The sequence below is a fragment of the Trichechus manatus genome, unplaced genomic scaffold (genome assembly GCF_000243295.1).
Source record: "Trichechus manatus latirostris isolate Lorelei unplaced genomic scaffold, TriManLat1.0 scaffold00032, whole genome shotgun sequence".
NCBI lineage: Eukaryota > Metazoa > Chordata > Mammalia > Sirenia > Trichechidae > Trichechus > Trichechus manatus.
In genome coordinates, this window is record NW_004443968.1 from 12976415 (window position 1) to 13003601 (window position 27187).

At 38.6% G+C, this 27187-nt stretch overlaps 1 protein-coding gene across 1 annotated transcript in view; it reads right to left on the reverse strand.

Annotated features, from left to right (window-relative positions):
- Positions 1-8788, reverse strand: part of RIOK2 (RIO kinase 2) — a 30107-nt gene extending 21319 nt beyond the window's left edge. The window contains exons 1-3 of the mRNA XM_004375046.2: positions 8624-8788; positions 1854-1992; positions 562-678 (exon numbers count right to left, since the gene is read on the reverse strand). Of these exons, the coding sequence (XP_004375103.1) occupies positions 562-678; positions 1854-1992; positions 8624-8689 (322 nt within the window). The 5' untranslated portion in view covers positions 8690-8788. The remainder of the gene's footprint in view (positions 1-561; positions 679-1853; positions 1993-8623) is intronic.
- Positions 8789-27187: the final 18399 nt, after the last annotated feature.

Consider the following 27187-nt stretch of genomic DNA (forward strand, 5'->3'; position numbering starts at 1 on the left):
TAATAATCGTTTTACTTTTAATTTTGTTTCCTCAGTTTAGATAACGTAACTATATAGCATACAAAGCAGTGTGTAATACAGCATGCTACAAAGAAAATCATTCCCTGTTCTTTGTTCCTTCCTGTCTTCCACATAGAGAATAAAAAAGTATACAGATATTTGTTCAATGCTATTTTAGAATGCTTTTTTCCTGTACTGTACACATACCTATCTTTGCCTTGTTGATCACACTGCTGTGAAGCAAAAATACATTCACTGTTTTCTAGTACTTCCTTTAACTTACAAATGCACAATTTATCAGATATAAAGTAAAAATGCAATATTTGCTAAGATTTCAATTACTTGAGGAAAATTAATTCTTGGTATAACTGTATTTTCAGTAATGGACTTCAAAAATCTACTAAACTAAGAGTACTTTCATAATGTGTACTGCTTCCAACCAATTTTTCAATTTACTGTTTGATTGGAAAATACGGAAAAATCAAAGATGAATACTTTTTCAAGCGGACATAGATACACTAAAGCAAAGAAAATGCTTTCAATATTATTATTAGCACTTACCTGATTCTTTGCCAACACCCATCTGGTTTCCAACAGATTCAACTACCTGTCTAGAAGAAAGTGTTTTCAAAGCTAGGTAATCATAGCCTGCATTTGTCAACCGATAGCCCTGGACAGCTAAACAAAATAAGATAGAAAAACCATTTTTTAGTTACATTGCACCACCAAGTAACATCAGTTCAAGGAATTATAATTTAAACATGGGAAGTCTTAGCTGGAAAAAGATGAACTACCCAGTCTTGCAAATTTCCCATTTCTTCTGGTTGCTGTTGTGGGCCGTTGAGTCGATTCCGATGCACAGTGACCCTATAGGACAGAGTAGAACTTCCCTAGAGGGTTTCCTAGGCAGAAATCTTCACCGGAGTAGGTTGCCAGGTCTTTCTCCTGTGGAGCCACAGGTGGGTTCCAACTGCCCATCTTTCGGTTATTAGCCAAGAGCTTAACCACTGAGCCACCAGCATGTGTGTGTTGTGTGCCGCCAAGTCAGTTCTGACTCACAGTGACCCTATAGGACAGAGCAGAACTGCCCCATAGGGTTTCCAGTACTACAATGTTTTACAGAAGCAGACTGCCACATCTTTCTCTCGTGGAGCAGCTGGTGGGTTCAAATTGCCGACCTTTTGGTTAGCAGCTGAGAGCTTAACTACTGTGCCACCAGGGCTCCTTCCTACAATTTACATTTCTTCTCTAGCGTAGGGCTACTGAAAGTGTGACCTGCAGACTGATGCCAGTCTGCAAATGTTTTGTTACTGGTCTGTGACAAGATAACTTCAGAAACTGAAATACAGTGTTTAAGTTCAGACATTTTTACATCAATTTGACCAACTTGTTTTATGCCTCTGACTTGAATTTGTACCCATTATTTGTATGGTCATTTTTTTATTTCCCTTTATTAGTTAATTCTTCCATTGTATTTTGTACTGATCTGTGAAGGGTTGAAAAAACGACATTCTCCCTTCACCAGAGAAGGTTTGAAAAGTACTGCTCTAGAGTCCTGTGGCTGATTGCATTTTCCAAAGATGGCAGCAACAGTATCTCTACCCTACTTGCTCTTCTGTAACGCGAATTTGCTATTCCCCTATAAGGAGATGGAGCCTATTTCTCTACCCTCTTTGATTTAGGTGGGCCCTGTGATTGCTGTGACCAGCAGAATATGGCAGAAGTATGCTTTATCGCTTGTAGGTCTAGCACTTAAATTGGTCTGGCAACTTCCACTTTCTGCCTTTTGGAACACCTGCTCTTGGGGAAGCCAGTCACACGAAAATTCAGAAGTGGTGCCTTGAAATACTTACTTTTGGTATGCTCCCAAGCTATCAGTTTATGTTTCACTAATTCTCTTAAAACTTTATTACAGCCACCGTGTTTAAGGCTGGCTATAGAAGCAATCAAACTGCAGGGAACTATTTCATGGTTCTTCATGCCCATTTCAACCTGAAATTAAAAGAATCATCATGTGATCACAGTCAACATAGAGCCCCTATCTATCAAAACCTTGCTAAGAAATTAACTTCTGCTTGAAATTTCCCTGCCATGCATTTCCCCAACCAATTCTGAGGCATAATTACTCCTTCCTTTGAACATATTTTTAATTTCAATTTGATATATAATCATTAATAGTCATATCATCTCCCTACTAAATTAAATGCACTTCAAGGGAATTTTGAGTGCTTAATATAGTGGACATACTAAATACTAAAATATTTGTTAACATCTAAAATTCACCTTTAAAAACTATACATGTTTCAGATACTTACTAAGTAGGCATTTAATAAGAAAGTACTATATGTAGGCATTGTGTTGTACATTATGGAGAATGAATAAAATATATATATGTGTGTGTGTATATATACACACACATAAATACTCTCTACTCCTTGAGACATCTAATTGTGGAAATAAAAAATGTGCATGTCTATTAGAAGGTAGTAAGCGATAAATGCTTTAAAAAAAGGTAACTAAGGGCAGAATAAAAATACTTCTTTCTAGCTGAGGGACCAGTTTCAAGGAGGAAGCAGCACTTGAGATTGACTCTGAAAGATGAAGGCACACAGAGAAAGTCGGCAAGGGAGTATCAAGGAAAGACCACCCCCCCCAAAAAAAAAACAGAAACAAAAACCGACAACTTGGACATGGCACACATGCAAGAAAGTATAGAGCATAGGGTACAGCTAGCAAAGTGGTAGTTCAGATGGGAAGACACGTAGAATTCATGAAAAGAAGGCTGGAAAAGTTTTTTGAGTAAGATATGAAAGGCCTTTAAACTTAGACAAGGAATTTAGATTTTATACTGAGGAAAGCAGGAAACCCTTAAAGATGTTTGGGAAAGATGAATTACAGATGTTGTAAAGATATCAATCTAGCAGGAATATGAAAAAGCGGTTTAGAGAAAACAAAAACTGGAGGTGTGTACTGGAGAACTAAGAAACAGTACAAGCCAAAGGAAATTCGAAGCCAGAACAGGGCAAGTGGTAGTGGTCCCAGAAGGAACAAATTATGTATCTTTAGGAAGTAGTATGGGAGGCTTGGGAATTGGTTGGATGTGGGAGGGTAAAGGAAATAAAGAGTCAAAGTTGAAAGAGAAAGGAAGAGCAAGTTTTAAGAATTATTATGTTTGTTTTAGGGGTAAGCTTAGGAAAGGAAGGAGAGGGTAGAGAAAGTTGATAAATTTCAGTTTCAGGACATTAAGTGTGAGGTACTGGAAGATCCTCTAAGCGAAGATGTTTAAAGGAGAGTTGGAGAGGCAGATCTATACTCTTGAATGAAGTGATAATTAAAGGAAAAAAAAGTCAATTGTTTGATAAAGGTTGAAGATGAAGCTTGAAGAAGATACAATCACCAAGGAAAGAAGAGGGCTGGAGGGCAGAATTTTGTGTGAAGTTCACATTGAGAAAAAGGGGCAGCCAGTCAAAGGATGATTATGATATAGGAGGATCCAGAGAAGTCAAGGGAAGACAGGGTCAAGGAAAGGTGGCCACTAATATGATGCTGCTGAAGTTGGTGAACTGAGACTGGAATATTATATTTATTGACTAGGTCATTCCTTGGTGAACTTCAAAAAGAATCTACACATTGAAGACCTGAAGTTTTGGATAAACCTGGAATTGTACCGATATGCCACCAAAACATCACACTTTAAACCTAACTCCTCTTCACATTTTGTAACACCCCCCACCCTGATACTTTTTCTTGACTCCCCTATTTCTGTCAGAGGCATTCAGGAATGAGTGAATGTGCTGAGAATGTAGGGAAGAAAGGTATCTTTCAGAGGTGACAGTAGGTATTTAGAGAAAGTTCAGAGGAATCTAGGGAACGAAAAGTGTCTTCCAAGTTTTGCATTTGATAGTTTATTGCTTATTTAAGACTAATTTTTAAAAAACCAAAATATGAAGTCTTAAAAAAATACAAAAAGAATCAGTCTGACTCATATCACATAACTCCTATTGCATAACTATATAATATAGGTAGTACTTATGATGGGGCTCACGCCTTACCAAGACAAGCTTTTTGTCACTCTCCTGTTTAAAACCATTAAGTGGCTTGCCCCCACTTAAAATACATTGCAAATTCCTTACCAAGGCCTGCAAGGCTGTATAATACATGATCTGCTCTCACTTTTTCCAGCTACGTCTCCAACCATAGTCTCTTGCTCACTATGCTCCAGGCACACCAGTCTTTGTATTCTTCAAACATTCCAAGATGGTTCCTGCTTCAGGGCCTCTACACTTATTATTGCCTCCTATAGGGTCACTATCAACTCAATGGCAATGGGTTTGGTTTTGGTATTTTAACCTCCAATAACTCTTCCGAAGACTTCAATGGGCTGGCGCCTCCTTCTCACTTTGGCTCCTAGCTCCTTTCATTCCCTCCTCCCCCGTTCATTCTTTTATTTAGCAAATATATGAGTGCCTATCAAGTGCCACATTCCTATTATTAATGGATGTTTGCTGCTGTTTCTTACCATTTTGAGTTGTGCCACATCAGTAAATGAAGGTCCTGAAAGATCGACTCCATCGATGTCATTAAGGTCGACTCTACTTTGAGGAGGAAACCCTGGTGCTGCATTGGTTAAGAGTTCGGCTGCTAACCAAAAGGTCGGCAGTTCAAATCCACCATGTGCTCCTTGGAAACCCTATGGGGCAGTTCTACTGTGGTGCTTTCTCCAATTTCTTTCCTCCTACTCACCAATGAACCCATTTCAAACAGGCTTTCATCCACCACACTCCAATGAAATAGCTCGTCAAGGCACTCCTTGGAAACTCTATAGAGCAGTTCTACTCTGTCCTATAGGGTTGCTATGAGCTGGAATTGAATCGACGTCAATGGGTTTGGTTTTTTTGGTTTTGGTCCTCTTTGAGGAAGCAGCTCTTTCCCAGTCGTATTTTGAGTGCCTTCCAACCTGAGGAGCTCATCTTCTGGACCTGTATCAGACAAGGTTCCACTGCTATTCATAAGGTTTTTACTGGCTAATTTTTTCAGAAGTAGACCACCAGGTCCTTCTTCCTAGTCTGTCTTAGCCTGGAAGCTCTGCTGAAACCTGTTCATCATGGGTGATCCTGCTAGCATTTGAAATACTGGTGGCATAGCTTCCAGTATCATAGCAATATGCAAGCCACCACAGTAAAACAAACTGATAGACCATTATTTAAATTTACACACCAACCACTAAGGCCAAACATAAAGAAATGGAAGATTTTTACCAATTCTGCAGTCTGAAATTGATAAAACATGCAATCAAGATGCACTGATAATTACTGGTGACTGGAATGCGAAAGCTGGAAACGAAGAAGGAACAGTAGTTGGAAAATATGGCTTTGGTGATTGAAATGACACTGGAGATAGTATGACAGAATTTTGCAAGACCAATGACTTCTTCATTGCAAATACCTGTTTTCAACAACATAAATGGCGAGTATATAGGTGGACCTGGCCAGATGGAATACACAGGAATCAAATTGACTATATCTATGGAAAGAGACGATGGAAAAGCTCAATATCATCAGTAAGAACAAGGCCAGGGTTCGACTGTGGAAGAGACCATCAATTGCTCATATGCAAGTTCAAGTTGAAGCTGAAGAAAATTAGACAAGTCCACAAGAGCTAAAGCATGAACTTGAGTATATTCCACCTGAATTTAGAGACCATCTCAAGAATATCTTTGATGCACTGAACACTAATGACCAAAGATCAAATAAGCTGTGGAATGACATCAAGGATATCATATACGAAGAAAGCAAAAGGTCATTAAAAAGACAGGAAAGAAAGAAAAGACCAAAATGGATGTCAGAAGAGACTCTGAAACTTGCTCTTGAACACAGAGTAGCTAAAGCTAAAGGAAGAAATGGTGAGGTAAAATTGTTGAACAGGAGATTTCAAAGGGTGGCTTGAGAAGACAATGTAAAGTATTATAATGAAATGTGCAAAACCTAGAGTTAGAAAACCAAAAGGAAAGAATACGCTCAGCATTTCTCAAGCCAAAAGAACTGAAGAGAAAATTCAAGCCTCAAGTTGCAATACTGAAGGATTCTACAGGGAAAATATTGAATGACACAGGAAGCATCAAAAGCAGATGGAAGGAATACAGAGTCAATGTACCAAAAAGAACTGGTTGATGTTCAACCATTTCAGGAGGTAGCATATGATCAAAAACTGATGATACTGAAGGAAGAAGTGCAAGCTGCACTGAATTGAGGGAATACCAACTGAGATGTTTCAACAAACAGATGCAGCACTAGAAGCGCTCACTTGTCTATGCCAAGAAATTTGGAAAAAAGCTACCTGGTCAACCAACCAGAAGAGATCCATATTTATGCCCATTCCAAAGAAAGGTGATCCAACAGAATGTGGAAATTATCGAACAATATCATTAATATCACACACAGGAAAAATTTTGCTAAAGATCATTCAAAAGCGGTTGCAGCAGTACTTCGACAGGGAACGGCCAGAAATTCAAGAAGAGGACGTGGAACAAGGGATATCATTGCTGATGTCAGATGAATCTTGGCTGAAAGCAGAGAATACCAGTAAGATGTTTACCTGTGTTTTATTGACTATGCAAAGGCATTTGACTCTGTGGATCATAACAAATTATAGGTAACATTTCAAAGAATAGGAATTCCAGAACACTTAATTTGTGTTCTTGAGGAACCTGTACATAGATCAAGAGGCAGTTGTTAGAACAGAACTAGGGGACACTGTGTGGTTTAAAGTCAAGAAAGGTGTGCTTCAGCATTGTATTCTTTCACCATACCTATTCAATCTGTATGCTGAGCAAATAATCTGAGAAGCTGGACTATATGACGAAGAACATGGCATTAAGATTGGAGGAAGACTCATTAACAACCTGCAGTATGCCAATGACAAAACCCTGCATGCTGAAAGTGAAGAGGACTTGAAGTACTTACTGAAGATCAAAGACTACAGCCTTCAGTATGGATTACCCTCAACATAAAGAAAACAAAAATCCTCACAACTGGATCAATAAGCAACATTATGATAAACGGAGAAAGGACTGAAGTTGTCAAGGATTTCATTTTACTTGCATTCACGATTAGCACCCATGGAAGCAGCAGTCAAGAAATCAAACGACCTATTGCATTGGGCAAATCTGCTGCAAAAGGCCTCTTTAAAGTGTTAAAAAGCAAAGATGTCACTTTAAGGACTATGGTGTGCCTGACTCAAGCCATAGTGTTTTCAGTCACCTCACAGGCATGTGAAACCTGGACAATGAATAAATAAGGAAGACCAAAGAGGAAATGATGCCTCTGAATTATGGTGCTGGAGAAGAATACTGAATATACCATGGACTGCCAGCAGAACAAACAAATGTCTTGGAAGAAGTACAGCCAGAATGCTCCTTAAAAGCAATGATGGCAAGCCTTCATCTTATATACTTTGGACGTGTTTTCAGGAAGGACCAGTTTCTGGAGAAGGACATTCTGCTTGGTAAAGTAGAGGTTCAGTGAAAAAGAGGAAGACCCTCAATGAGATGGGCTGACACAGTAGCTGCAACAATGGACTCAAGCATGATAACAATTGTGAGGATGGTGCAGGACTGGGCAGTGTTTTATTCTGTTGTACTTAGGGAATACAGGGCACCTATGTGTTGGAACAGACGCAAAGGCACCTAACAATATCAAGTGGCAACCCATTAAAAACCCATTGCTGTCCCTTGAGTCGATTCATACTCATAGCAACCCTACAGGACAGAGTAGAACTGCCACATAGGGTTTCCAAGGCTCTCATCTTTACTGAAGCAGACTGCCACATCTTTCTCCCACTAGTGGCTGGACCACCGACCTTTAGGTTAGCAGCCTAGCAGTGAACCACTGCACCACCAGGACTCCTTATCAAGTGCCAGGCACTTTATTTACTTATTTTTTAAAGACCTTGTGGACTTCGGTTAACTACAGACTTTGGTTACTACCATAAACAAATTCTTATACCCAGGTAGCCTTCTCTGCCTACCCAATTTAAAGGTCATACCCCCCCTTCTATTCCGTTATCCTGTTTATCATCTTTACTGTCTTTATTATCCGACATTATCTTCCTTATTCGTTTAATTGCCATCTGTGTCTCCCTCAAGTCTTGTTGCCAGCTGAAACCTGCTACGATATAACCTGACAAATACGTGTTGACTGAATTAAGAAAAGTGACTGAGTCTGTGAGTGCAGAACTCACCCTTAGTAAATTAACACAATACTACTCCTAACGATTCTCCCCAGGAGGCATCTTAAACCCTCCCCACTGCTGGGAAGTCCACAGTCAGAGAAGCTTCCCAGGGAATAGACGAGAGAGTGTGGCTGCTTTGAGAGCAAGGAGAAGGGGAGTAGAAAGAAAAGAATTAGAAGATTTTTACATTATTTGCGGGGAAGTTATAGTCCCAAGCAAGAGCGATTCTCCAGGCTTCTTAAAACTCCGACTCTCGGTCCTCTTTCCCCCATTCCCAGCCTCCGCAGCATTCCAAGGCCAAGAGCGCCCGCTCAGCTCCCAGCAAACTCCGAGGAACAGGAAGAGGGCGCAGGTTGGGGAAGGACAAGAGAGAAGGGAAAGGATGACTTCTTACCGCGGTCAAGACCCTGAAATCATCCCGGCTCATGTAACGCAACTTGGCCACATTCACCTTCCCCATGGCGGCCGAACCCAGAAGATTCTTCCACAACAGCCCGAATGCGCAATATAGTTCTGTACAGAGACCTTTCACGTGCCGTATAGCCACGGATGGCTCGCCAGCGTCGCGTGTTATTACAGGTCCTTGTTAATAAGAAATTCTCTTCTCACTTGCATGGGAAAGTAAAACTATTTCTGTGTCTTATAAAGGATCTAGTATGGAAAAAAGGAAAGTTTTATTTATGAGTCATTTTGTCATGTGACTGAGTTGGCAGACTGTAAAATTTCTCTACAATGTGCGATTTTATTTTTCCTATCTGTCAGGACTGCTGCCTAAACGACACGCCCTGCCTCTGAGAACAGAGTGGTACCTATAATGGGAGAAGCACATTTCAACTCCAAACTGCAGCTCCTACTTTAGACCAAGCGACTTCCAGTAAGAGAGGGGGAACATGAACACGGGAGAAGCTCGGGACAATTAAGGCTGTTAAAGGTAAAGATGACAGTAATCACCCAAGCGCCCTTCTTCTGCTAATTGCGCCTGCTCAAACCAAGGGAAGGCGTGGTTAGCGAGAACTCCATTGCGCCTGCTCCGTACTCGGATTTACGTAGGCCCGCTGGGCTCCGGAGTGCGTCTGCGCATGCTGGAAGCGAGGGTGGGATTTAGGGTGAAATACGGAGGGTGGGGATATTGTGTGTTCTTCCCGCGCGTTTCCAGAAAGTTGGGCTTTTGATGGTTGAGAGACGGCCTTGCGCTGGTAGCACTTCGAGGGCCCAGTAGCGATTTAAGAGCGTTAGGGGAGTTATCCACATTGGCTCTACAAAGCCTCTTTACGCCAGACGGAGGGGGAGTATAAAACAGCTTGCAATCCACGATGAGGATGCATACTCTACCGTACCTTCTTTAAAACAACAGTAATAAGGATAACACCCAAACTTGTACGATAATGTTTGTGTTTATATCTTAATTCACGAACTATATTTTAAACGTTTAAATGCTACATGTTACACTACTTAGGATAGGTGTAAAACCCTTGCTGTTGAGACGATTCCAATTCGAGGACCCTATAGGGCAGGGTAGAATTGCCCCATAGGGTTTTCAAGGCTGCAGTCTTTCTGATAGCAGATTGTCACATCTTTTCCCCGGTAGGGGCTGGTGAGTTCCAACCTTCGATCTTTGGGTTAGCAGTCTTTAACCACTGTCCTACCAGGGCTCCTTACTGTGAGTGCTACATGTTGTCACCAGGGGTTGTGGTCCACTTCAGCCTTGACGTCATTCCCAACCACTAATGTTTAGCTTCTCTCAGGGTCTAGTCTCAAAAGTTTTGGTGTAAACTTTGGAATTCACTATTTACCGAGTTCCACTCCACCTCCCCCACTCCCCCACCCCCGTGTTGCTTAGTCCTAACAGAACTAGCACTCAAAAAACTTGCACTGGATTTTGGAGGCAGGCAGCAGACTGTGATCTGCTCCAGTCGACTGTGATTTGCTCTGTCTTTCCAGCCAGAATAGTTAGTGCTGTAAAACCAAAGAATAGAAAACGAATAGAACAACCCTCTATCTTGTCTACATTCCAATCTCTGGCTTCTCTTTACTTCAATGCAGTAAATCTTTGATTATCTATACTCAACTGTATGGAAACCTCCATTTAAATGGAATTTTTCTTTCTGTAATTTATATTGTTGTTAGTTGCCACTGGAGTCACCTCCGGCTCGTGGTGAATCCAGTGTAAAACAGAATGAAATGTTGTCTGGTTTTGCACCATCTTCATGATCGTTGATAGGCTCAAATCCACTGTTGTGGCCACTGTGTACTTTGACTGTCTCCAACCTAGGAAGTCTCTTCCAACCTATGGACTCATCTACTGCCATGATAGTGGCCAATATTTTGTTGGGATCCATAGGATTCTCATTGGCTGATTTTCAAAAGTAGATCACCAGGCCTTTCTTCCTAGTCTGTCTTAGTCTGGAAACTCTGCTGAAACCTGTCCACTATGGGTGACCCTGCTGGTGTTTGAAATACTGGTGGCGTGGCTTCCCACATTGCAGCAACATGCAAGATGCCAAGGTACGACAAATTGATGGATGGTGGGTAATTCATACGAAGAAGACAGAAAAAGGTGAAGTTTTTAAAGAATCTGAATGACTAACTTCTAGAGCAAAACACAAATCTTTTAGATGTTATCGTAGTTTCTTAAGGAGCCCTGGTGGTACAGTGGTTAAGTGCTCAACTGCTAACTGAAAGGTTGGTGGTTCAAACCTGCCAGCTGCTTTGTGGGAGAAAGATGTGACAGTCTCCTTCCATAAAGATGTACAGCCTTGGAAACCATATGGAGCAGTTCTACTGTGTCATATAAGGTCACTACGAGTCAGCATCGACTCAACAGCATTGAGTTTTGTTTTGTTTTTTTGGTTTAGTTTCTTAGTGCTACTATAACAGAAATACCACAAGTGGGTGGCTTTAACAGAGATTTATTTTCTCACAGTTTAATAGGGTAGAAGTTTGAATTCAGAGCACCAGCTCTAGGGGCAGGCTGTCTCTCTCTTTTAGCTCTGGGGTAAGTCCTTGTCTCTTTTCAGCTTCTGTTCCTCCCTTGGTTATTGATGATCTTCATGTGTCCTGGCAAATGTCTTCCCCCATCTGTGCTTGCTTGCTTTTGTGCCTAATCTGCTGTTATATCTCAAAAGTGATTGGTTTAAGACACAGCTTACATTGATACGCCCTCATTAACGTAACAAAGAAGAACTCTATTCCCAAATGGGGTTATATATACAGGTATGTTGCTGTTGAGAGCCCTGATGGTTCAGTGGTTAAGAGCTTGGCTGCTAACCAAAAGGTCAGCAGTTTGAAGCCACGAGCCGCTCTTTGGAAACCCTATGGGACAGTTCTGCTCTGTTCCATAGGGTTGCCGTGAATCGACTCCATGGCAATGGGTTTGGTTTTTGGATATTGTTGTTATTAGGTGCCGTCCAGTCTGTTCCAACTCATAGTGACCCTATGTACAACAGAAACACTGCGAGTCCTGCGCCATCCTGGCAATTGTTGCTGTGCTTGAGCCCATTGTTGCACCACTGTGTCAGTCTATCTCGTTGAGGGTCTTCCTGTCTTTCACTGACCCTCTAATTTACGAAGTATGATGTCCTTCTCCAGGGCACAGTCCTTCCTGATAACATGTCCAGAGTACATGAGACTAAGTCTCGCTATCTTTGCTTCTAATGAGCATTCTGGCTGTACTTCTCGAAGACAGATTTGTTCGTTCTTCTGGAAGTCCATGGTATATTCAGTATTCTTTGCCAACACCACAATTCAAGGCATCAATTCTTCAGTCTTCCTTATTCATTGTCCAGGTTTCACATGTATATGAGTCCTTAAAGTGACATCTTTGCTTTTTCACACATTAAAGATGTCTTTTGCAGCAGATTTGCCCAATGCAATACGTCACTTGATTTCTTGACTGCAGCTTCTATGGGTGTTGATTGTGGATCCAAGTAAAATGAAATCCTTGACAACTTCAATCTTTTCTCCATTGATCGTGATGTTGCTTATTGGTCCACTTGTGAGGATTTTTGTTTTTTTTATGTTGAGGTGTAATCCAGACTGAAGGCTGTGATCTTTGATCTTCTTTAGTAAGTGCTTCAAGTCTTCCTGACTTTCAGCAAGCAAAGTTGTGTCATCTGCATAACGCAGGTTGTTAATGAGTCTTCCTCCAATCCTGATGCCTTGTTCTTCTTCATATAGTCCAGTTTCTCGGATTATTTGCTCAGCATAAGATTGAATAAGTATGGTGAAAGGATACAACCCTGACACACACCTTTTCTGATTTTAAGTCTTTGCAGTATCCCCTTGTTCTATCCGAACGACTGCTTCTTGGTCTAAGTACAGGTTCCTCATTAGCACAATTAAGTGTTCTGGAATTCCCATTCTTTGCAAGGTTATCCATAATTTTTTATGATCCACATAGTCGAATGCTTTTGTATCCACAGAGTCAATGAAACACAGGTAAACATCTTTCTGGTATTCTCTGCTTTCAGCCAAGATCCATCTGACATCAGCAATGATATCCCTCGTTCCACATCCTCTTCTGAATCCAGCTTGAATTTCTGGCAGTTCCCTGTCAAAATACTGCTATAACCACTTTTGAATTATCTTCAGCAAAATTTTACTTTCATGTGATATTAATGATATTGTTTGGTAATTTCCATATTCTGTTGGATCACCTTTCTTTGGAATGGGCACAGATATGGATCTCTTCCAGTCAGTTGGCCAGGTAGCTGTCTTCCAGATTTCTTGGCATAGACAAAGTGAGTGCCTCCAGTGCTACATCCATTTGTTGAAACATCTCAATTGGTATTCTGTCAATTCCTGGAGCCTTGTTTCTCACCAATGTCTTCAGCGCAGCTTGGACTTCTTCCTTCACTATCATCGGTTCTTGATGCTACCTAGTGAAATGGCTGAATGTCAACCAATTCCTTTTGTTACAGTGACTTTGTGTATTCCCTCCATCTTCTTTTGATGCTTCCTGTGTCATTCAATGTTTTTCCTGTAGAATCCTTCAATAATGCAACTCGAGGTTTAAATTTTTTTTCAGTTCTTCCAGCTTGAGAGATGCTGAGCATGTTCTTCCCTTTTGGTTTTAGTGACCTTTTGATTTCTTTATGCATGATGTCCTTGATGTCATCCCAGATCTCATCTGGTCTTCGGTCATTAGTGTTAGATGAATCAAATCTATTCTTGAGATGGTCTCTAAATTCAGGCGGGATATACTCATGGTCGTACTTCTCCCTGAAGGAGGACATCATGCTTGGTAAAATAGAGGGTCGGCGAAAAAGAGGAAGACCATCAAGGAGATGGATTGACACAGTGGCTGGAACAGTGGGCTCAAATATAGCAATGATTGTGAGGACAGCCCAGGACTGGACAGTGTTTCATTCTGTTGTACATAGGGTAACTATGAGTTGGAACTGACTCAGTGTCACCAGATGACAACAACATATATATGTGTATATATCTATATATATGTATGTATATGTATGTGTGTGTATGATGTATGTGTATATATTCATAGACTTAGAGCAGGGGTGAATAGCTTGCCTTGTTGATCAGCAGCCTAGAAGGAGAAAAATTGATAGATTGTGGACAAGGAAGTCTGAGATGGAGGAATGAGGATAGATATATGGCGATGAGCAAGAAGTGTGAAGATGTTTGTATTTCATATTAACACCTACCAGAAAATATACAGCACAGAAGAGGCATTAAACCAGATAGACTAAAATCATGTCTAGTTGGCATCTGTTACTGCCACATATCAATTAGCAATAATAGCTGGAATGGAGGCGGGCCCAGTGGCACTGGCTCCAACATACCAAGGCTAAAACAGCAACTGATGCTCTTGAACAGTCAGTCTACCTGGAGCAGAGACCAATGCTGAATTCCCAGTACAATGCCATCCCTTGACAAGACCAGCCAGTCACTTGGTGTAAAATTGACTACATTGGACCCCTTCTATCCTAAAAGCGTAGAGCCAGAGATTCATATTGGTAGGAATAGACATATATCATGGACATGGGTTTGCTTTTCCTGTCTGAAGGGCTTCAGCTTACACCAGTATTCTAGAGCTTACACAATGTTTGTTCTCATAGCCTGGGATTGCATCAAAGACACAGGAATATTCACATGGTCATGGGATCTCTGCTCCTACCACATCTACACCACTGAGAAGATGCTGACATGCTAGAGTGATGGAAAAGTCTGTTGTAGTAATAGGCTGTTGAAGGCATTGTTGGAATGCCAGCTAAGAGGCAGTAAGTTTGAGTTGTCATCCTCCAGAAGATCACTAACTTTTACGTGATACCTGATAGGTAGAATACATGGTCTGGGAATCAAGGTTTGGAAATAGGATTGACTCTGTCTCTTGTCTCAGTAATTATCTGGGGCATTGTGTTTTTTCATCTCAGCAACTGTGGGCTCTGAAGGTTTGGAAGTCTTGGTTCCCAAAGGGGAGTGCTTCCACCAATTGACACAGCAAAAGTACAATTGAACGGTAAGCAATGGCTGCCGCCTGCTTTGGAGGCTTGTTGTTTCAAGGAGACGTGGCATGAGAGGGCATGGAGACCTTGGGATAAGGATCTGGGTTTTGCCATCCAGTAAGTCATGGAAATTGGTAGACATGATAGCTGAGAGTGGGAGGAATGCAGAATGGGTAGTAGATGAGGGTAAAGATGACTATCATTTATGGTCCTAAGGCCAGCTGTAGTTATGGGGGCTATACTTTATCTCTTTTACTTTCCTATTATAAGATTCTCCCAGGAAGAGAGGTTAACAGGAATACTGAAGGAGCTACTTCCGGAACTTAAAGAAGTAGATCTAAGCAGCAAAAGGGGTGAACTGTGGTGGATTCTATGATGCACCACCCAGATATCTGCCTTCAGGAATGAAGGACTTATTCTTCCAAGCTACTGGGAGTGCTACAAGCAGAAAATTCTCAGCTGTCAGCCTCTACTTGGATTGCCTAGACTGAACAGAACTACCCTACACAAAGTCACACCTCCTTTCCAGGGTTGCTCAGATCCACTGATGGATTGACATAGAAGTGAGAAGGCCCAACCTTTTTCTGCCAACTTAGCACAACTCTGAAGGGTCATCCTACCTTCAGAACTCTTATAGAGTCAACTGAGACCTCCTTTGGGACTGCATCACTGCTCAACCTCTTCTTTTGCTCCGTCCAGCTTCTTTCCCTGTCCTCCTGCAGGAGTTGATAATAAGAACACTCCCTATTAATCCTCCTGCACGCTAATCTCTAGTGTAGGGTCTGCTTGCTTGGGAACTCAATTTACACCAGTGTATTTCTGGACCCTCAGCCTAGTGATTATTGGATCTTGCCACTAAAAGTGAGATAGGCAGGGTAAAACATCCAACTGAAAGATTGATTATTGGCCTAATTCTGCCGCTAACTCATTTATACAGTTTCTAAATTTTGAATGTTCACTATACAAGGCATTTTGCTAAGCAAAACTCAGTTCCTTTCCTCGAGAAGCTTATAGGTCTAATGGATCTTATGTTCTTTATATTATGAAGAGGTTGGACTTCAACTGATGTTTCTAAACCTTTTGTTAATATAAGTCTCCATTTCAGGGCCTGTCACTTCCATTTCTTTCTGGTTGAGAATCACACTCTTCTGTATATACCTAGGAAACAAGAATCTTCAGTTAAGATTTGTTTTATGAAAATAATATTTTTACATTTTACAAATAGAAAATTGTATCATAATATTAGATATGCATTTTCAAACTGTACCTCCCAAGCCCATGGGAACTTTGGTAGTACCACTCACCTAAAGAATTCCTGGATACTGGATCCCTGTATCAATCAGGGTCGTGTCAGAGAAGAGAAGCCATATCAATTATTTAAACAGAGCATTTACAATAAAGAATTGAAAATTAGGTACAAAGTTGTTAACTAGAGAACTTAAAAGGGGAAAGGAGAACATGAAGTCACCATCAGTTGGGCTAGAGGAACAAAAATAAGCGATTGGAAATCCTAAAACTTAGATGCTTAGAAGAGAGAGAGGCCCTGTGAACCTGAGGCCCATACCTCTGAGGAGGGGGCACTGCCAAGTTGGTGCTGGTATCTCTGGGGCAGGAGGGCTGGTTTGGCAAGTGTTGGGAAAACCACAAACTGCATTCATAGATGCTATGGGACGGAACTGCTGCTGCTGAAGTGAAGAAATGTTGTTGGGGTGATGCTAACAAAAATGGCATGAAGACAGGAAGCTGGAGGAAGCAAACAGGAAGCAGATAGAAGGAGTAAGTCAATTCTTTCTCCTCCTAGCATTCCTTTTTGGTAGACCCCAACATGAAATCAGCTGGCAAAGCAGAAATGTGATTTGCAGGGTTACAGCCCTACCATCAGAAAGTAGAGTGTAGGAGTATGGGGTTGGACCTGGGAAGTAATAGCTTAATGCTGGCACAACTCCCAAAATAGTTCTGAGTTTTGAGATTTTATTTATCTGCCTGTTTGACTTGTACACAGTAATAAGACAGCATTTTATTGTTTTGCCTTTTTTTTTTTTTTTAAATAATGTTTTCTTTTTATGTACCTAGATTAAGAGAGTAAGTAACTTGTTTCAGAATTTTGGTCTTCTACTTCATTAATGAATTTACATGTCTTAGTCCTTTGCTTGGGTTTCTTTTGTTGTTGTTATAGATATGGTTGTCTAAAAGAGTTAAAAATTAATCCTATTACTCTGTTAGAGATTTTTATTTAATAAAGGCATTTGAGTTACTTACAATAGTATATGTAATTGTCTTGGTTACAAATTAGAACACTCGACATATACTGTTACTCTTTCAAATGCTGGAATTTTAAATGTTTCCACACAGATTTTATACAGTTTTATGTTTTTTATTCTTTGGATAATGAATCTTGGCTTTAAAAATATTCTCCAGATTATAGTGTATTTAGTTGGCTCTCTGTTAGAATAACTTTTTTTTTAGTCTAAGCTACTGCCTGATTTCCAAACTTGGTTAAACATTCTTACCACACCCTCTTTAACATGACTTAATATACTACTCTATAATATGAAAACATTATTTGCTCACAAGAAATTCTTATGAAAGTAGACTTTATATAAAATGTTGTATTAAACTTTCAGTAGGAAATGGTGAAATAAATAGAGAATATTAAAAGTGAGGTGTTCAAAAGTGGAAAGGTGATTTAATTAGCTGAAGAGTACTTAAAAATGCCTGTTGACATAAAACTAACAAACACATGAAAATGTAATTATTTAGTCACTTGTGTTTATCAGTTAAAACTTTATTATAAAAAATAATCTATGAAAAAAACTTTAATCTTATCTATGAATGTATGAGATGGTCTGTAAATACATGTTTCCTAAGATCCAAATTTTGAAAATGGAATTCTAGTTAAGCTTAATGAAAGGCAGTAACCGTGCCAGACCGCCAAATACTGCAAATTCTTTTCCATAGGTAAATTTATAAATACCTCAAAATGCTTGCTGAAAGTCCAACCTGAGCAGGCAGTTCATATACTAGGTTCTTTCATGCTAGTTTTAGGAAACCACTGTTCTCAAGACATGTCCAAATGGTTCAGTTTTATTACTGCAGGTGTCCCTTTTCAAACAGGCCTCCCAAGGATAAGATTGTTTGGTTCTCTTAGAATTCTCAACTTTGTTAAGCTGCCATTTATAATCAGAAAACACCTGGAAACATCGGAATTAGCTTTTAGAAAAGTGACTGGGGTTACCATAGCCAATAATACTCTGATACTCCAAACTCATTTACCTACTAGGGAGTTCTTGTCAAGGAAGTCAGAGGTTAGCATTACTTAATCTGTGGTTGCTGCCTGAATATTAGTTCATATTGAACTGATTTGTTTTTCTAAACATATCTAACATGTTAAGCCTATATGGAATAAAACTCATACAGTGCAGTTTAGCCAAAAAATAACCCACTGGCTAGTCACTTTTAGAAATTTCACTATTTCTATAAATATTAGAGTTGGTGTGTTCTAGTACTTAATACATGGCCTCTTTACAGTCATTGGGGGAGTTGATTATTCAGTGTGTGAATAAACTGAACCCCTCTCTTAGGATTTTCCTCATGGTGCCTGCTTTGAGTATTCCTCCCATGTAACCAGGGCAGATGGATAAAAGAAAGTGAGGTGAGATGCAAATTATGCTATTTTATTGTATTGACCCTGATAAAATGTTTCTTAAGAGTTTGACAGTATTATATTGAAATTCCTGGCTCATCTAAGGGTCTAGTTTTTCACTGTTTTCACTATTTCTCTGGATCACTGAAAGTAGATCTCACTGATCTCAACATTAGTTTCTTAAATGTCAAGAGAGAGATAATTAATGCACATTATTTTAGAACTAAATCTGTGTGAGAAAACCATTTTAATTTTTAAAAGTATATTCTAAATGTAGCATTTCATGTTAATTTTTTCAGTAATTTCTTTTTCAATGTTAATTTTTTATTTTGAACTTATTAAGTTTAGCATTAAAATATTTAAAAATATTTATTATACTTATCTTACTGACTTAAATATATAGTTTTAGAACTTCTATTTGAATCTTTTTTTAATAATTTTCATTTCCCATCAGAACTTTCTGTCTGTTCACTCATCATATCTATCTTTTTCTTAAGTATTTGAACATATACATAATAACCAAACCAAACCTATTGCCGTCAAGTCGATTATGACTCATAGCAACCCTGTAGGACAGAGTAGAACTGCCCCATGGGGTTTCCAAGGCTGTAAATCTTTATGGAAGCCGACTGCCACATCTTTCTCCCTTGGAGTGTCTGGTGAGTTTGAACCACTGACCTTTCAGTTAGCAGCCAAGTGCTTAACCACTGCACCACCAGGGTTCCATATATATATATATATATATATATATATATATATATGTATTTATTTAAAGGGACATATATACATATATACATATATGTCCCTTTAAAAAAATTTTTTTTGGAGCTACTTCCAACATCTGGGGGCATTTCAGGACCATTTTTTATTGACTCCATTTTCTCTTGATTATGGGTCAGGTTTTATGCCTTTTCTCCAATGTAGTTTTTTTTATTTTATAGTAGACATTGTGAATGATAGGTTGTAGGGATTCTGTATTGTTTTCCTTTGGGTGTTTAGGCTTTTTTCTGGCAGGCAGCTAAATTACTGGTGAATCTTGAATCTTTTCAAATTAGAATTATGCTTTGTTAGTGTGGGTCTATTTCAGATTTTTTTCCTTAGACCTACAGCTTGTCTCTTCATTTGGGTGTGGTTCTTACTAGAAAGGCATAGCCTTTTGGGAGTTGTAATTGAATGCCTGAGAAGCTCTGCGAAGTCTCTCCATTCTCTTTGGGCCTGAATGAAGCATCTTCAAGCACTGTGTAATTGCTGTTTTTTTCCATTCAACAGTTAGTATCACAGCAGCTACTATCCACTAGGCCTTGTGGAGTCTCAGTTTGAAATGAATGGTCTTGGCCTTGGCCAAAGCTCTATGCATATTTCTGTGTCACTCAGCATAACTTCTCTGTGGACCATGCTCTGGAAATTCCAGCTGTCTCAATACCCCAACCTCCAATCTTTGCCTCCTCAGCTCAGTGAGACTGCTGTTTCCACTTGGGTTCTTTCTCATTGCACCATGATGCAGAAAGTGCATCTAGGGATGCACCCGATGTTTTTTCCCTTTTGTACTGCTGGTTGTACAATTTCTAAAAGCAGCTGATCACATATTTTGCCCAGTTTTGTAACTGTTTGTAGCAAAGGTTAAGTCCAACACTAGTTACTGCATCATGGCCAAAGGCAGAAGTCTGTACTCCTGCAACTCCTGTAATTATCTTCTTTTCCCACTCTAAATCTGAGTACTAAATGACTACATAAAATCTTTTTAGAATTACTTAAAAAAAATTACCCTGCTCTTCCAAAGCTAGAAGAGGAGGAAATACTTCCTAATTCATTCTATGAGGCCAGTATTACCTTGATACCAAAACCAAAGACATTACAAGAAAACTACCGACTAATATCCCTCATGAACAGGGAGACCAAAAGAAAACCTCAACAAAATACTAACAAACTGAATCCAGCAACATATAAAAAGGATTACACACCATGACTAAGTGAGGTTTATCCCAGGAATGCAAGATTGGTTCACTATACAAAAAACAATATAATATTCCATATTAATAGAATAAAAGATAAAAATAACACAATCATCCCAATAGATGAAGAAAAAGCATTTGGAAAAATTCACCACCGTTTCATGATAAAAACACTCAACATACTAAGACTACACATGAACTTCCTTAACCTAATCAAGGATATCTACAAAAAACTGACAGTTAACATATTTTATGGTGAAAAGACCAGTAGCTTTACTCCCAACTTTAGGAACAAGACAAAGATGTCTGCCCTCATCACTTCTATTCAAAATTGTACTGAAGGTTGTAGCCAGGGAAATTAGACAAGAAAAAATAAGGCATTCAGATTGTAAAGGAAGAATTAAAACTATCTCTATTAGCACATAACCTGATTTACATATAGAAAAGTCTAAGGAGCATACATACACACACACAAATTATAAGAACTAACAGGTGAGTTCAGTAAGGAGGCAGGATACAAGGTCAATATACAAAACTCAGTTATACTTCTGTATAGTAAAAATGAATAATTGGAAAATAAAATTAAGAAAACAATTCCCTTTACAATAGCTGGCAAGATCCACTGATGAAGGCTAAAATTAGAGAGGACAACACTTTCAGGAGAAACAGAATATTTGCATAGCTTGGAAGTATCTTCCCCAAATATTTATTAATTACTATTGTGATTTTAACATATGTCTACAAATGCTTTGATACTCCTCCCTCGAGGAGCTAGAGCTTAGTTATCTCCCATTAAGTGTGGTCTGGATTTAGTGACTCAATTTAAAAAAATTGAGTATGGAAAGAGAAAAATAGTAATTTTATAGTGAGAAAGCTGACTGACATTACCTTAACCAAGTGATCAATGTTTCCATCAGCAGTAATAAGTCATGTTAATATCAAGAATCTCATGATATAATGTGACGAGAAGGGCACGTCACCTTTATGATGTTCTTCTCAAAAATTCCCAACCCTGGTGTAATCTGAGAAAACATCAGGCAAACCCAAATTGAGGGACATTCTATAAAATACAACAACAGTACTCTTAAAAAATGTCAAGGTCTTGAAATCAAGGGAAGACTGAGGAACTCTTAGAGACTGGAGGATAGTAGGGAAGCATGAAGACTAAATGCAGTGTGGTATCCTGGGTTAGATCCTAGAACAGAAAAAGGGCGTTACTATAAAAATTGGTGAGATCTGAATAAAGCCAGTAGTTTAGTTAATAGTGTGGTACCAATGTTAATTTACTCATTTTGATAAATGTGTAATAAATGACTATGTAAAATGTTAAGATTAGGAGAAGATTAAAGGAAGTTATATTACCTCCACAACTCTTCTGTAAATCTAGAATTATTTTAAAATAAAAGTAAAAAAATTACTATGCTTTGCATGCTCTGTTATTTGCTCTTTTGGGTGAATTATGATCTTTCTCCTTTATAAAGAATCCACTTAAAAATTAATAGGTGGTTGGCCCAGAATTAGGAGCCCTGGTGGCACAGTGGTTAAAGCGTTTACCTGCTAGCCAAAAGGTTGGCGGTTTGAACCTACCAACCACTCCGTAGGAGAAAGATGTGGCAGTCTGCTTCCATAGAGATTTACAGCCATGGAAACCCCATGGGGCAGTCTGCTGTCTCCTTTGGGGTCTCTATGAGTTGGAATCATCTCGACAGCAGTGGGTTTGGTTTGGCTCTGAATTCTGTGGGCTATTTATTTACTATTTCTTACTGTTCAAAAGAAACAGTCTTTTCAATCCTCATTCATCTATATAAGCATTATATTTAAAATTTTGTAACATGAATCCATGATTCCAGAATATCACATTGTTTGGCTGAAAAAATCTGAATTACAGAGCTCTTGATCTGTTAAATAGTTTAAACATGTGTTTAAATTCAAGCATCATATTTCAATTTTATAATATATTGTAGATTATTTTATCTTTCAAAATGATAAAAATAAGATTAAACTAATATTAGGCTATGAGGGTTACTATTTATATTTTATATTCTACCAATTTCCAAAAAGTTCTTGAGTTAGTTTCAATAAAACACACATATAGCCAGTTAAAAGCTGTGTTTTAGGAAAATATTTAAGGACATGGAAAGGTAATTGTTACATTGAAAAATTTGCAAAAGTGTTTTTACAATATTTTCTTAATTTTGTGCAAGAGAATATATATAACTTGAAAGAACATATACTAGAAATTTAAAAGGATTGATCATCTTTTGGTTGTGGTATTTAAAAAAAATTTTTGTCCTTTTTTGCATTTTCAAAAGTTTGTACGATATATGTACATTACTTTTGTAATTGGAAAAACAAAAAATAGATATTTAAAAACATACATGCATACATATATTAGAATAGTTAAAATTAAAGAGATTGGAAATAGCACAGAGAAAACTAAAAGTCAATATATTTTGTTCTCCTGAATAAATGAACCTAAAATTTACAAGATCTCTTCATTTCCTGAGGCTTATAAAGCAGCTATAAATTCCTGATACTTAGTGTTTCAATTTACACTTACATGTTCGGACAGAGATGCAAACCTCACATATTAATATTTGTAACAGTCCAATAACACAGTAGACTCATGCCCTATATTTAGGGCAGTGAATTCTCAATTCTCAAATTATGCTTTGAATATTTCAGTAGATGGCTTCCAATGATCTTGTACATTGACAGCCCATTTAGCCAGTATCATAAGGATAATACAGAATTTTAAAAATAACTGAAGCTTAAATCCTGATCATCAAACATTTGTTTTAATTCTTTGGAATGAAAATATCTGTACAATGCTTTACTTCCCTGACTTAAACAAATCCTATTTAATTGAGAAATACAGCCAGAATACTCCTTAGAAGCAACGATGGCGAGTCTACATCTCACATACTTTGGACACGTTATCAGGAGGGACCAATCCCTGGAGAAAGACATCATGCTTGGTAAAGCAGAGGGTCAGCAAAAAAGAGGAAGAGGCTCAACGAGATGGATTGACACAGTGGCTGCAACAATAGGCTCCAGCATAATGATAGTGACGAAGGCGCAGGATCAGGCAGTGTTTCGTTCTGTTGTACACAGGATCGCTATGAGTCAGAACCGACTAGATGACACCTAATAACAACCATTTGATTCATTTACCTTTTTGAATTTCAAATATTGCCATAAGCTGTGGTGCATCGACACGTCACTAAGTATGTTGTATTTGTCACTCATTAAAATTGAGTGCCTTCAGATTATAAAACCAAAAAACCAAACTCGTTGCTGTTGAGTTGATTCTGACTCATGGCGACGCCATGTGTTACAAAGTAGAATTGCACTCCATAGGATTTCCTTGGCTATAATCTTTACAGATGCAGATTGCCAGGCCTTTCTTTCACGGCTACTGGGTGGCTTAAAACTGGCAACCTTTATGTTAGCAGCCAAATGCAAACTACTTATGCCAGCCAGGGACCTTATAGAAAAACCAAAAAGAAAACAAGAGCTGGTGTACTCTTTCTAAATTGTCTACCAGCTCCTACTTCTCACTGGCATTTTGTCCACATGTAATTTGCCATTATATGGTTTGCCTAATTTATGAAATCCGTTAATAACTCTGCTTGTCCTATCAAATAAAGTTCATGGATTTCATGACAGACATTTTAGTCTCTCAAAGACTTTTTAAACCAACTTCTAGTTCAAGGCTAGTGATTGTTAGAGATCTGACCTGGGTTAAATGGGGACATTATTGTACCTTCGTAACTTATTTTTTTAAAATATGACCAAATGACTTAAGACTTGCTTGTGATTAACAAAACAAAACAAGTATCTTATAATGTAGTCTTATATTTTTGGTGAAGTTTTATGGAAGAAGGCTTTAGTTGAAGTACACGTAGTGAAGCTTTTTATTAGGCACTGTATTTGGCTTTTCTGTGGCAAGGCACTTGGCTTCTCTCGTGGAGACAATAACTGTACCTATCCTATAAGGTTTGGAGGGATTAAATGGAATATATATGTAAAGTGCTTAACACAGTGCCTAGAGCATAATATGTTCACAATATTCCTTGACTGAGACAGGAAGAGAAAAACGAAAAAAGGCCAGTGGGATGGAGATTGAGACAGAATTCTGTGTTAATTGAGGAGGGAGATGTAGGCAAGGACCAGGTTAGGATTTTGGGCTTAATTCTGGAGCAATGCAGGAATCATTGAAGAGTTTTATGCAGTATGTGGCATGATCAGATTTTCATTTTGAAAAGAACATCCAGGCTGCTATTTAAAAACTGGATACCACAGGGCCAAAGGTGCATGTACTTTCCTTTGGCTTATAGGTTTATGAGTTGAGCATCTTTGATTTAAACCAGTGGTTTTAAATTGTGTCTGTGGAACACAGCTGGAGTCTTAGCTTTCTATTTTAAATTCGACACAGTCATACCACACTTGCAAATCATGCAGCTCCTGGGTTCTTGGTAGTTTTTTGAACAAACTTGTGCATGTAGGGCAACCTATATTTGGTAGGGAAGAGACAGATGCCAAGGAGCAGACCAGCCTTTAAGGTAGCTCTGTGTTGTGATGCATGTTACCTTTGTTTTCTTTTGTCTGTCTGGCTTCCTGATTTATCTTTCTTATCATAGTACTTGGGTAGCTATCAAATTGCTAGAGTTGGTAAGACCATTGAAACTGATTAACATTTCTGATTCAGACACTTGATTTATTGCTGGCCACTATATTCTTATATCATCTCCCTTCCTCCTTACTCCTTACAGGTCCTAACTATTGGACAGGTATCTGACTCCAGCTCCCATAAACACCTTTACCTTTACCATCTTTCCGCATGCAGCCCTTGGCTTACTTCTTGTAGCCATGGAGGGCTTGCTTCATTTTCTGTCTAGATCTGTGATGTGTATCTGATCCCTCTGGTCCCCTCCTCTGTTTATCTAACTAATCTCATTCTGTTATTGCTTAAGAGCCCCGGTGGCACACTGGTCCACAAGCCACTCCTTGGAAACCCTGCGGGGCAGTTCTACTCTGTCCCATAAGGTTACTATGAGTTGGAATCCACTCGATTGCGATGGGTTTTGTTTTGTTTTGTGTTTTATTGTCGCTGAATCTCATTCTATTGTTGCCCATTTCCTAGGTTGATCATACCAAGCTCATTCCTGACGTCTTTCCTCAGGCGTATGTATACAGGAGGAACTGAAATATTAATTGGTGAAATAATACATCATCTGGGATTTGCTTTTAAATACCCCCATAAAACCAATAACAATAACAAAAAAAAAGTGGTAGAGACACAGATGAAACAAAAAGCCAGAATGTTGTTACTTGTTAAAGCTAGATGATGACTACATTATACTAATCTATTTTGTGTATGTTTGAATATTTCCATAATAAAAAGCAAAAATGAAAGACACATGGAGGACTTGAACACATTAACTGTCAGACAAGTAGAGATCCTGGAAAGATGGGACAGAGGTGTGAGAAACAGCTGAATGATGGGTAGAAAGAGGACGCTCTGTATTTTCCTGTCATATTGGACATGCCAATCATATTGTCTTCCAATACACTGCTCTCTTCTGAGGGGTTCCTTATGGAGATCGTTATCGTTTGTCCCACTTGATCCCACTATCCCAGTGATAGCTGACTGACGCAGGGAGGGGGCTTTAAACAAAGACATCTATCTGTACTGCAGGGTTTCTCAACCTCGGTGCTATTGACATTTTAGGCTGGAAAATTCTTTGTTGTGGAACAGGTTCTGTGCGTTATAGGATGTCTAGCAGCATCTCTGGTCTCTATCCACTAGACGCCAGTACTATTCCTTTAGTATGACAACCAAAAATGTCTCCAGACATTGCCAAAATGTCCCTTGGGAGTCAAAACTGAACTATAAGGATATGAAATTTTAGCTAGGCTCTATCCCTGTACGTGGTGGCTGACTTGATTTGGACATGTAGATGCTGTAATTTTTCCGTGCTAAATTAAAAGCCTGAGTACAAGTATGATACATAATAATTTAGAAATAGGAATTCCTAGGTCTTCCTACATGTTTGTTTCAATAATATAAACTTATTTTATGTCCAGACCCCCTCTATTTTTGGCTTTATCATATGTAGTCTTATTTTTTTGCATAAAATATTCTTAGAACCATCTTTCCCAAGTTTATGCATAATATATTTTATTTTACAAAATCCTTTATTCCTTTTCTAATCGGCAGGCAGCTGTTTCTTCTTTTTCTTTTTTTGGATATATTTATTTAGTACTAGTTAGTTTTTAAATTATCTTGAATTTTACAATATCTTTGGAAATTTGGTCTTTATTTGGATATGAGATCCTGGATATTTATTTGATAAATTTTGTGGTTCTGGGCATGGTGTAAATGAGACATTTTCAGGTGCTACAATATATAAATAAATGAATGTTTTTTCTGGCTCAGTTTTGTACCATAACTAGCCAACTACTCTTGTATTAACTTCTTCAACTGAAGGGGAAGTGCACTAGTACATATTTCTGATTTAATAAAATCCTCAAAATAGGTTTTTGTGCTAATGCATTTATAACATGCAGGTATTTGACAAGAAACATAAATTACGTGTACATAAAATTGATTCAGGGAAATACTGAAATGTGCTGGGGAGGATATTAAAATATATATTTGAACGTTTATTTTGCAATTCAGCTTGTACATTTTTCAGAACTGTTAGAGAATTCACAGCTCTAATATATAATTTGGTTTTCTCTGTTAAACATTTCTAATCTTATATGGTTTTTAACGCTTCTCTATTTTTCCTGAAGCTATTTTATTATTTAGTTAGCCTTGTTGTTTAATTCCTTCTTTTTGGAGCAGCCACAGAGAACTGAGTACTGAAACATCTGTATAATTATTTCCAAGA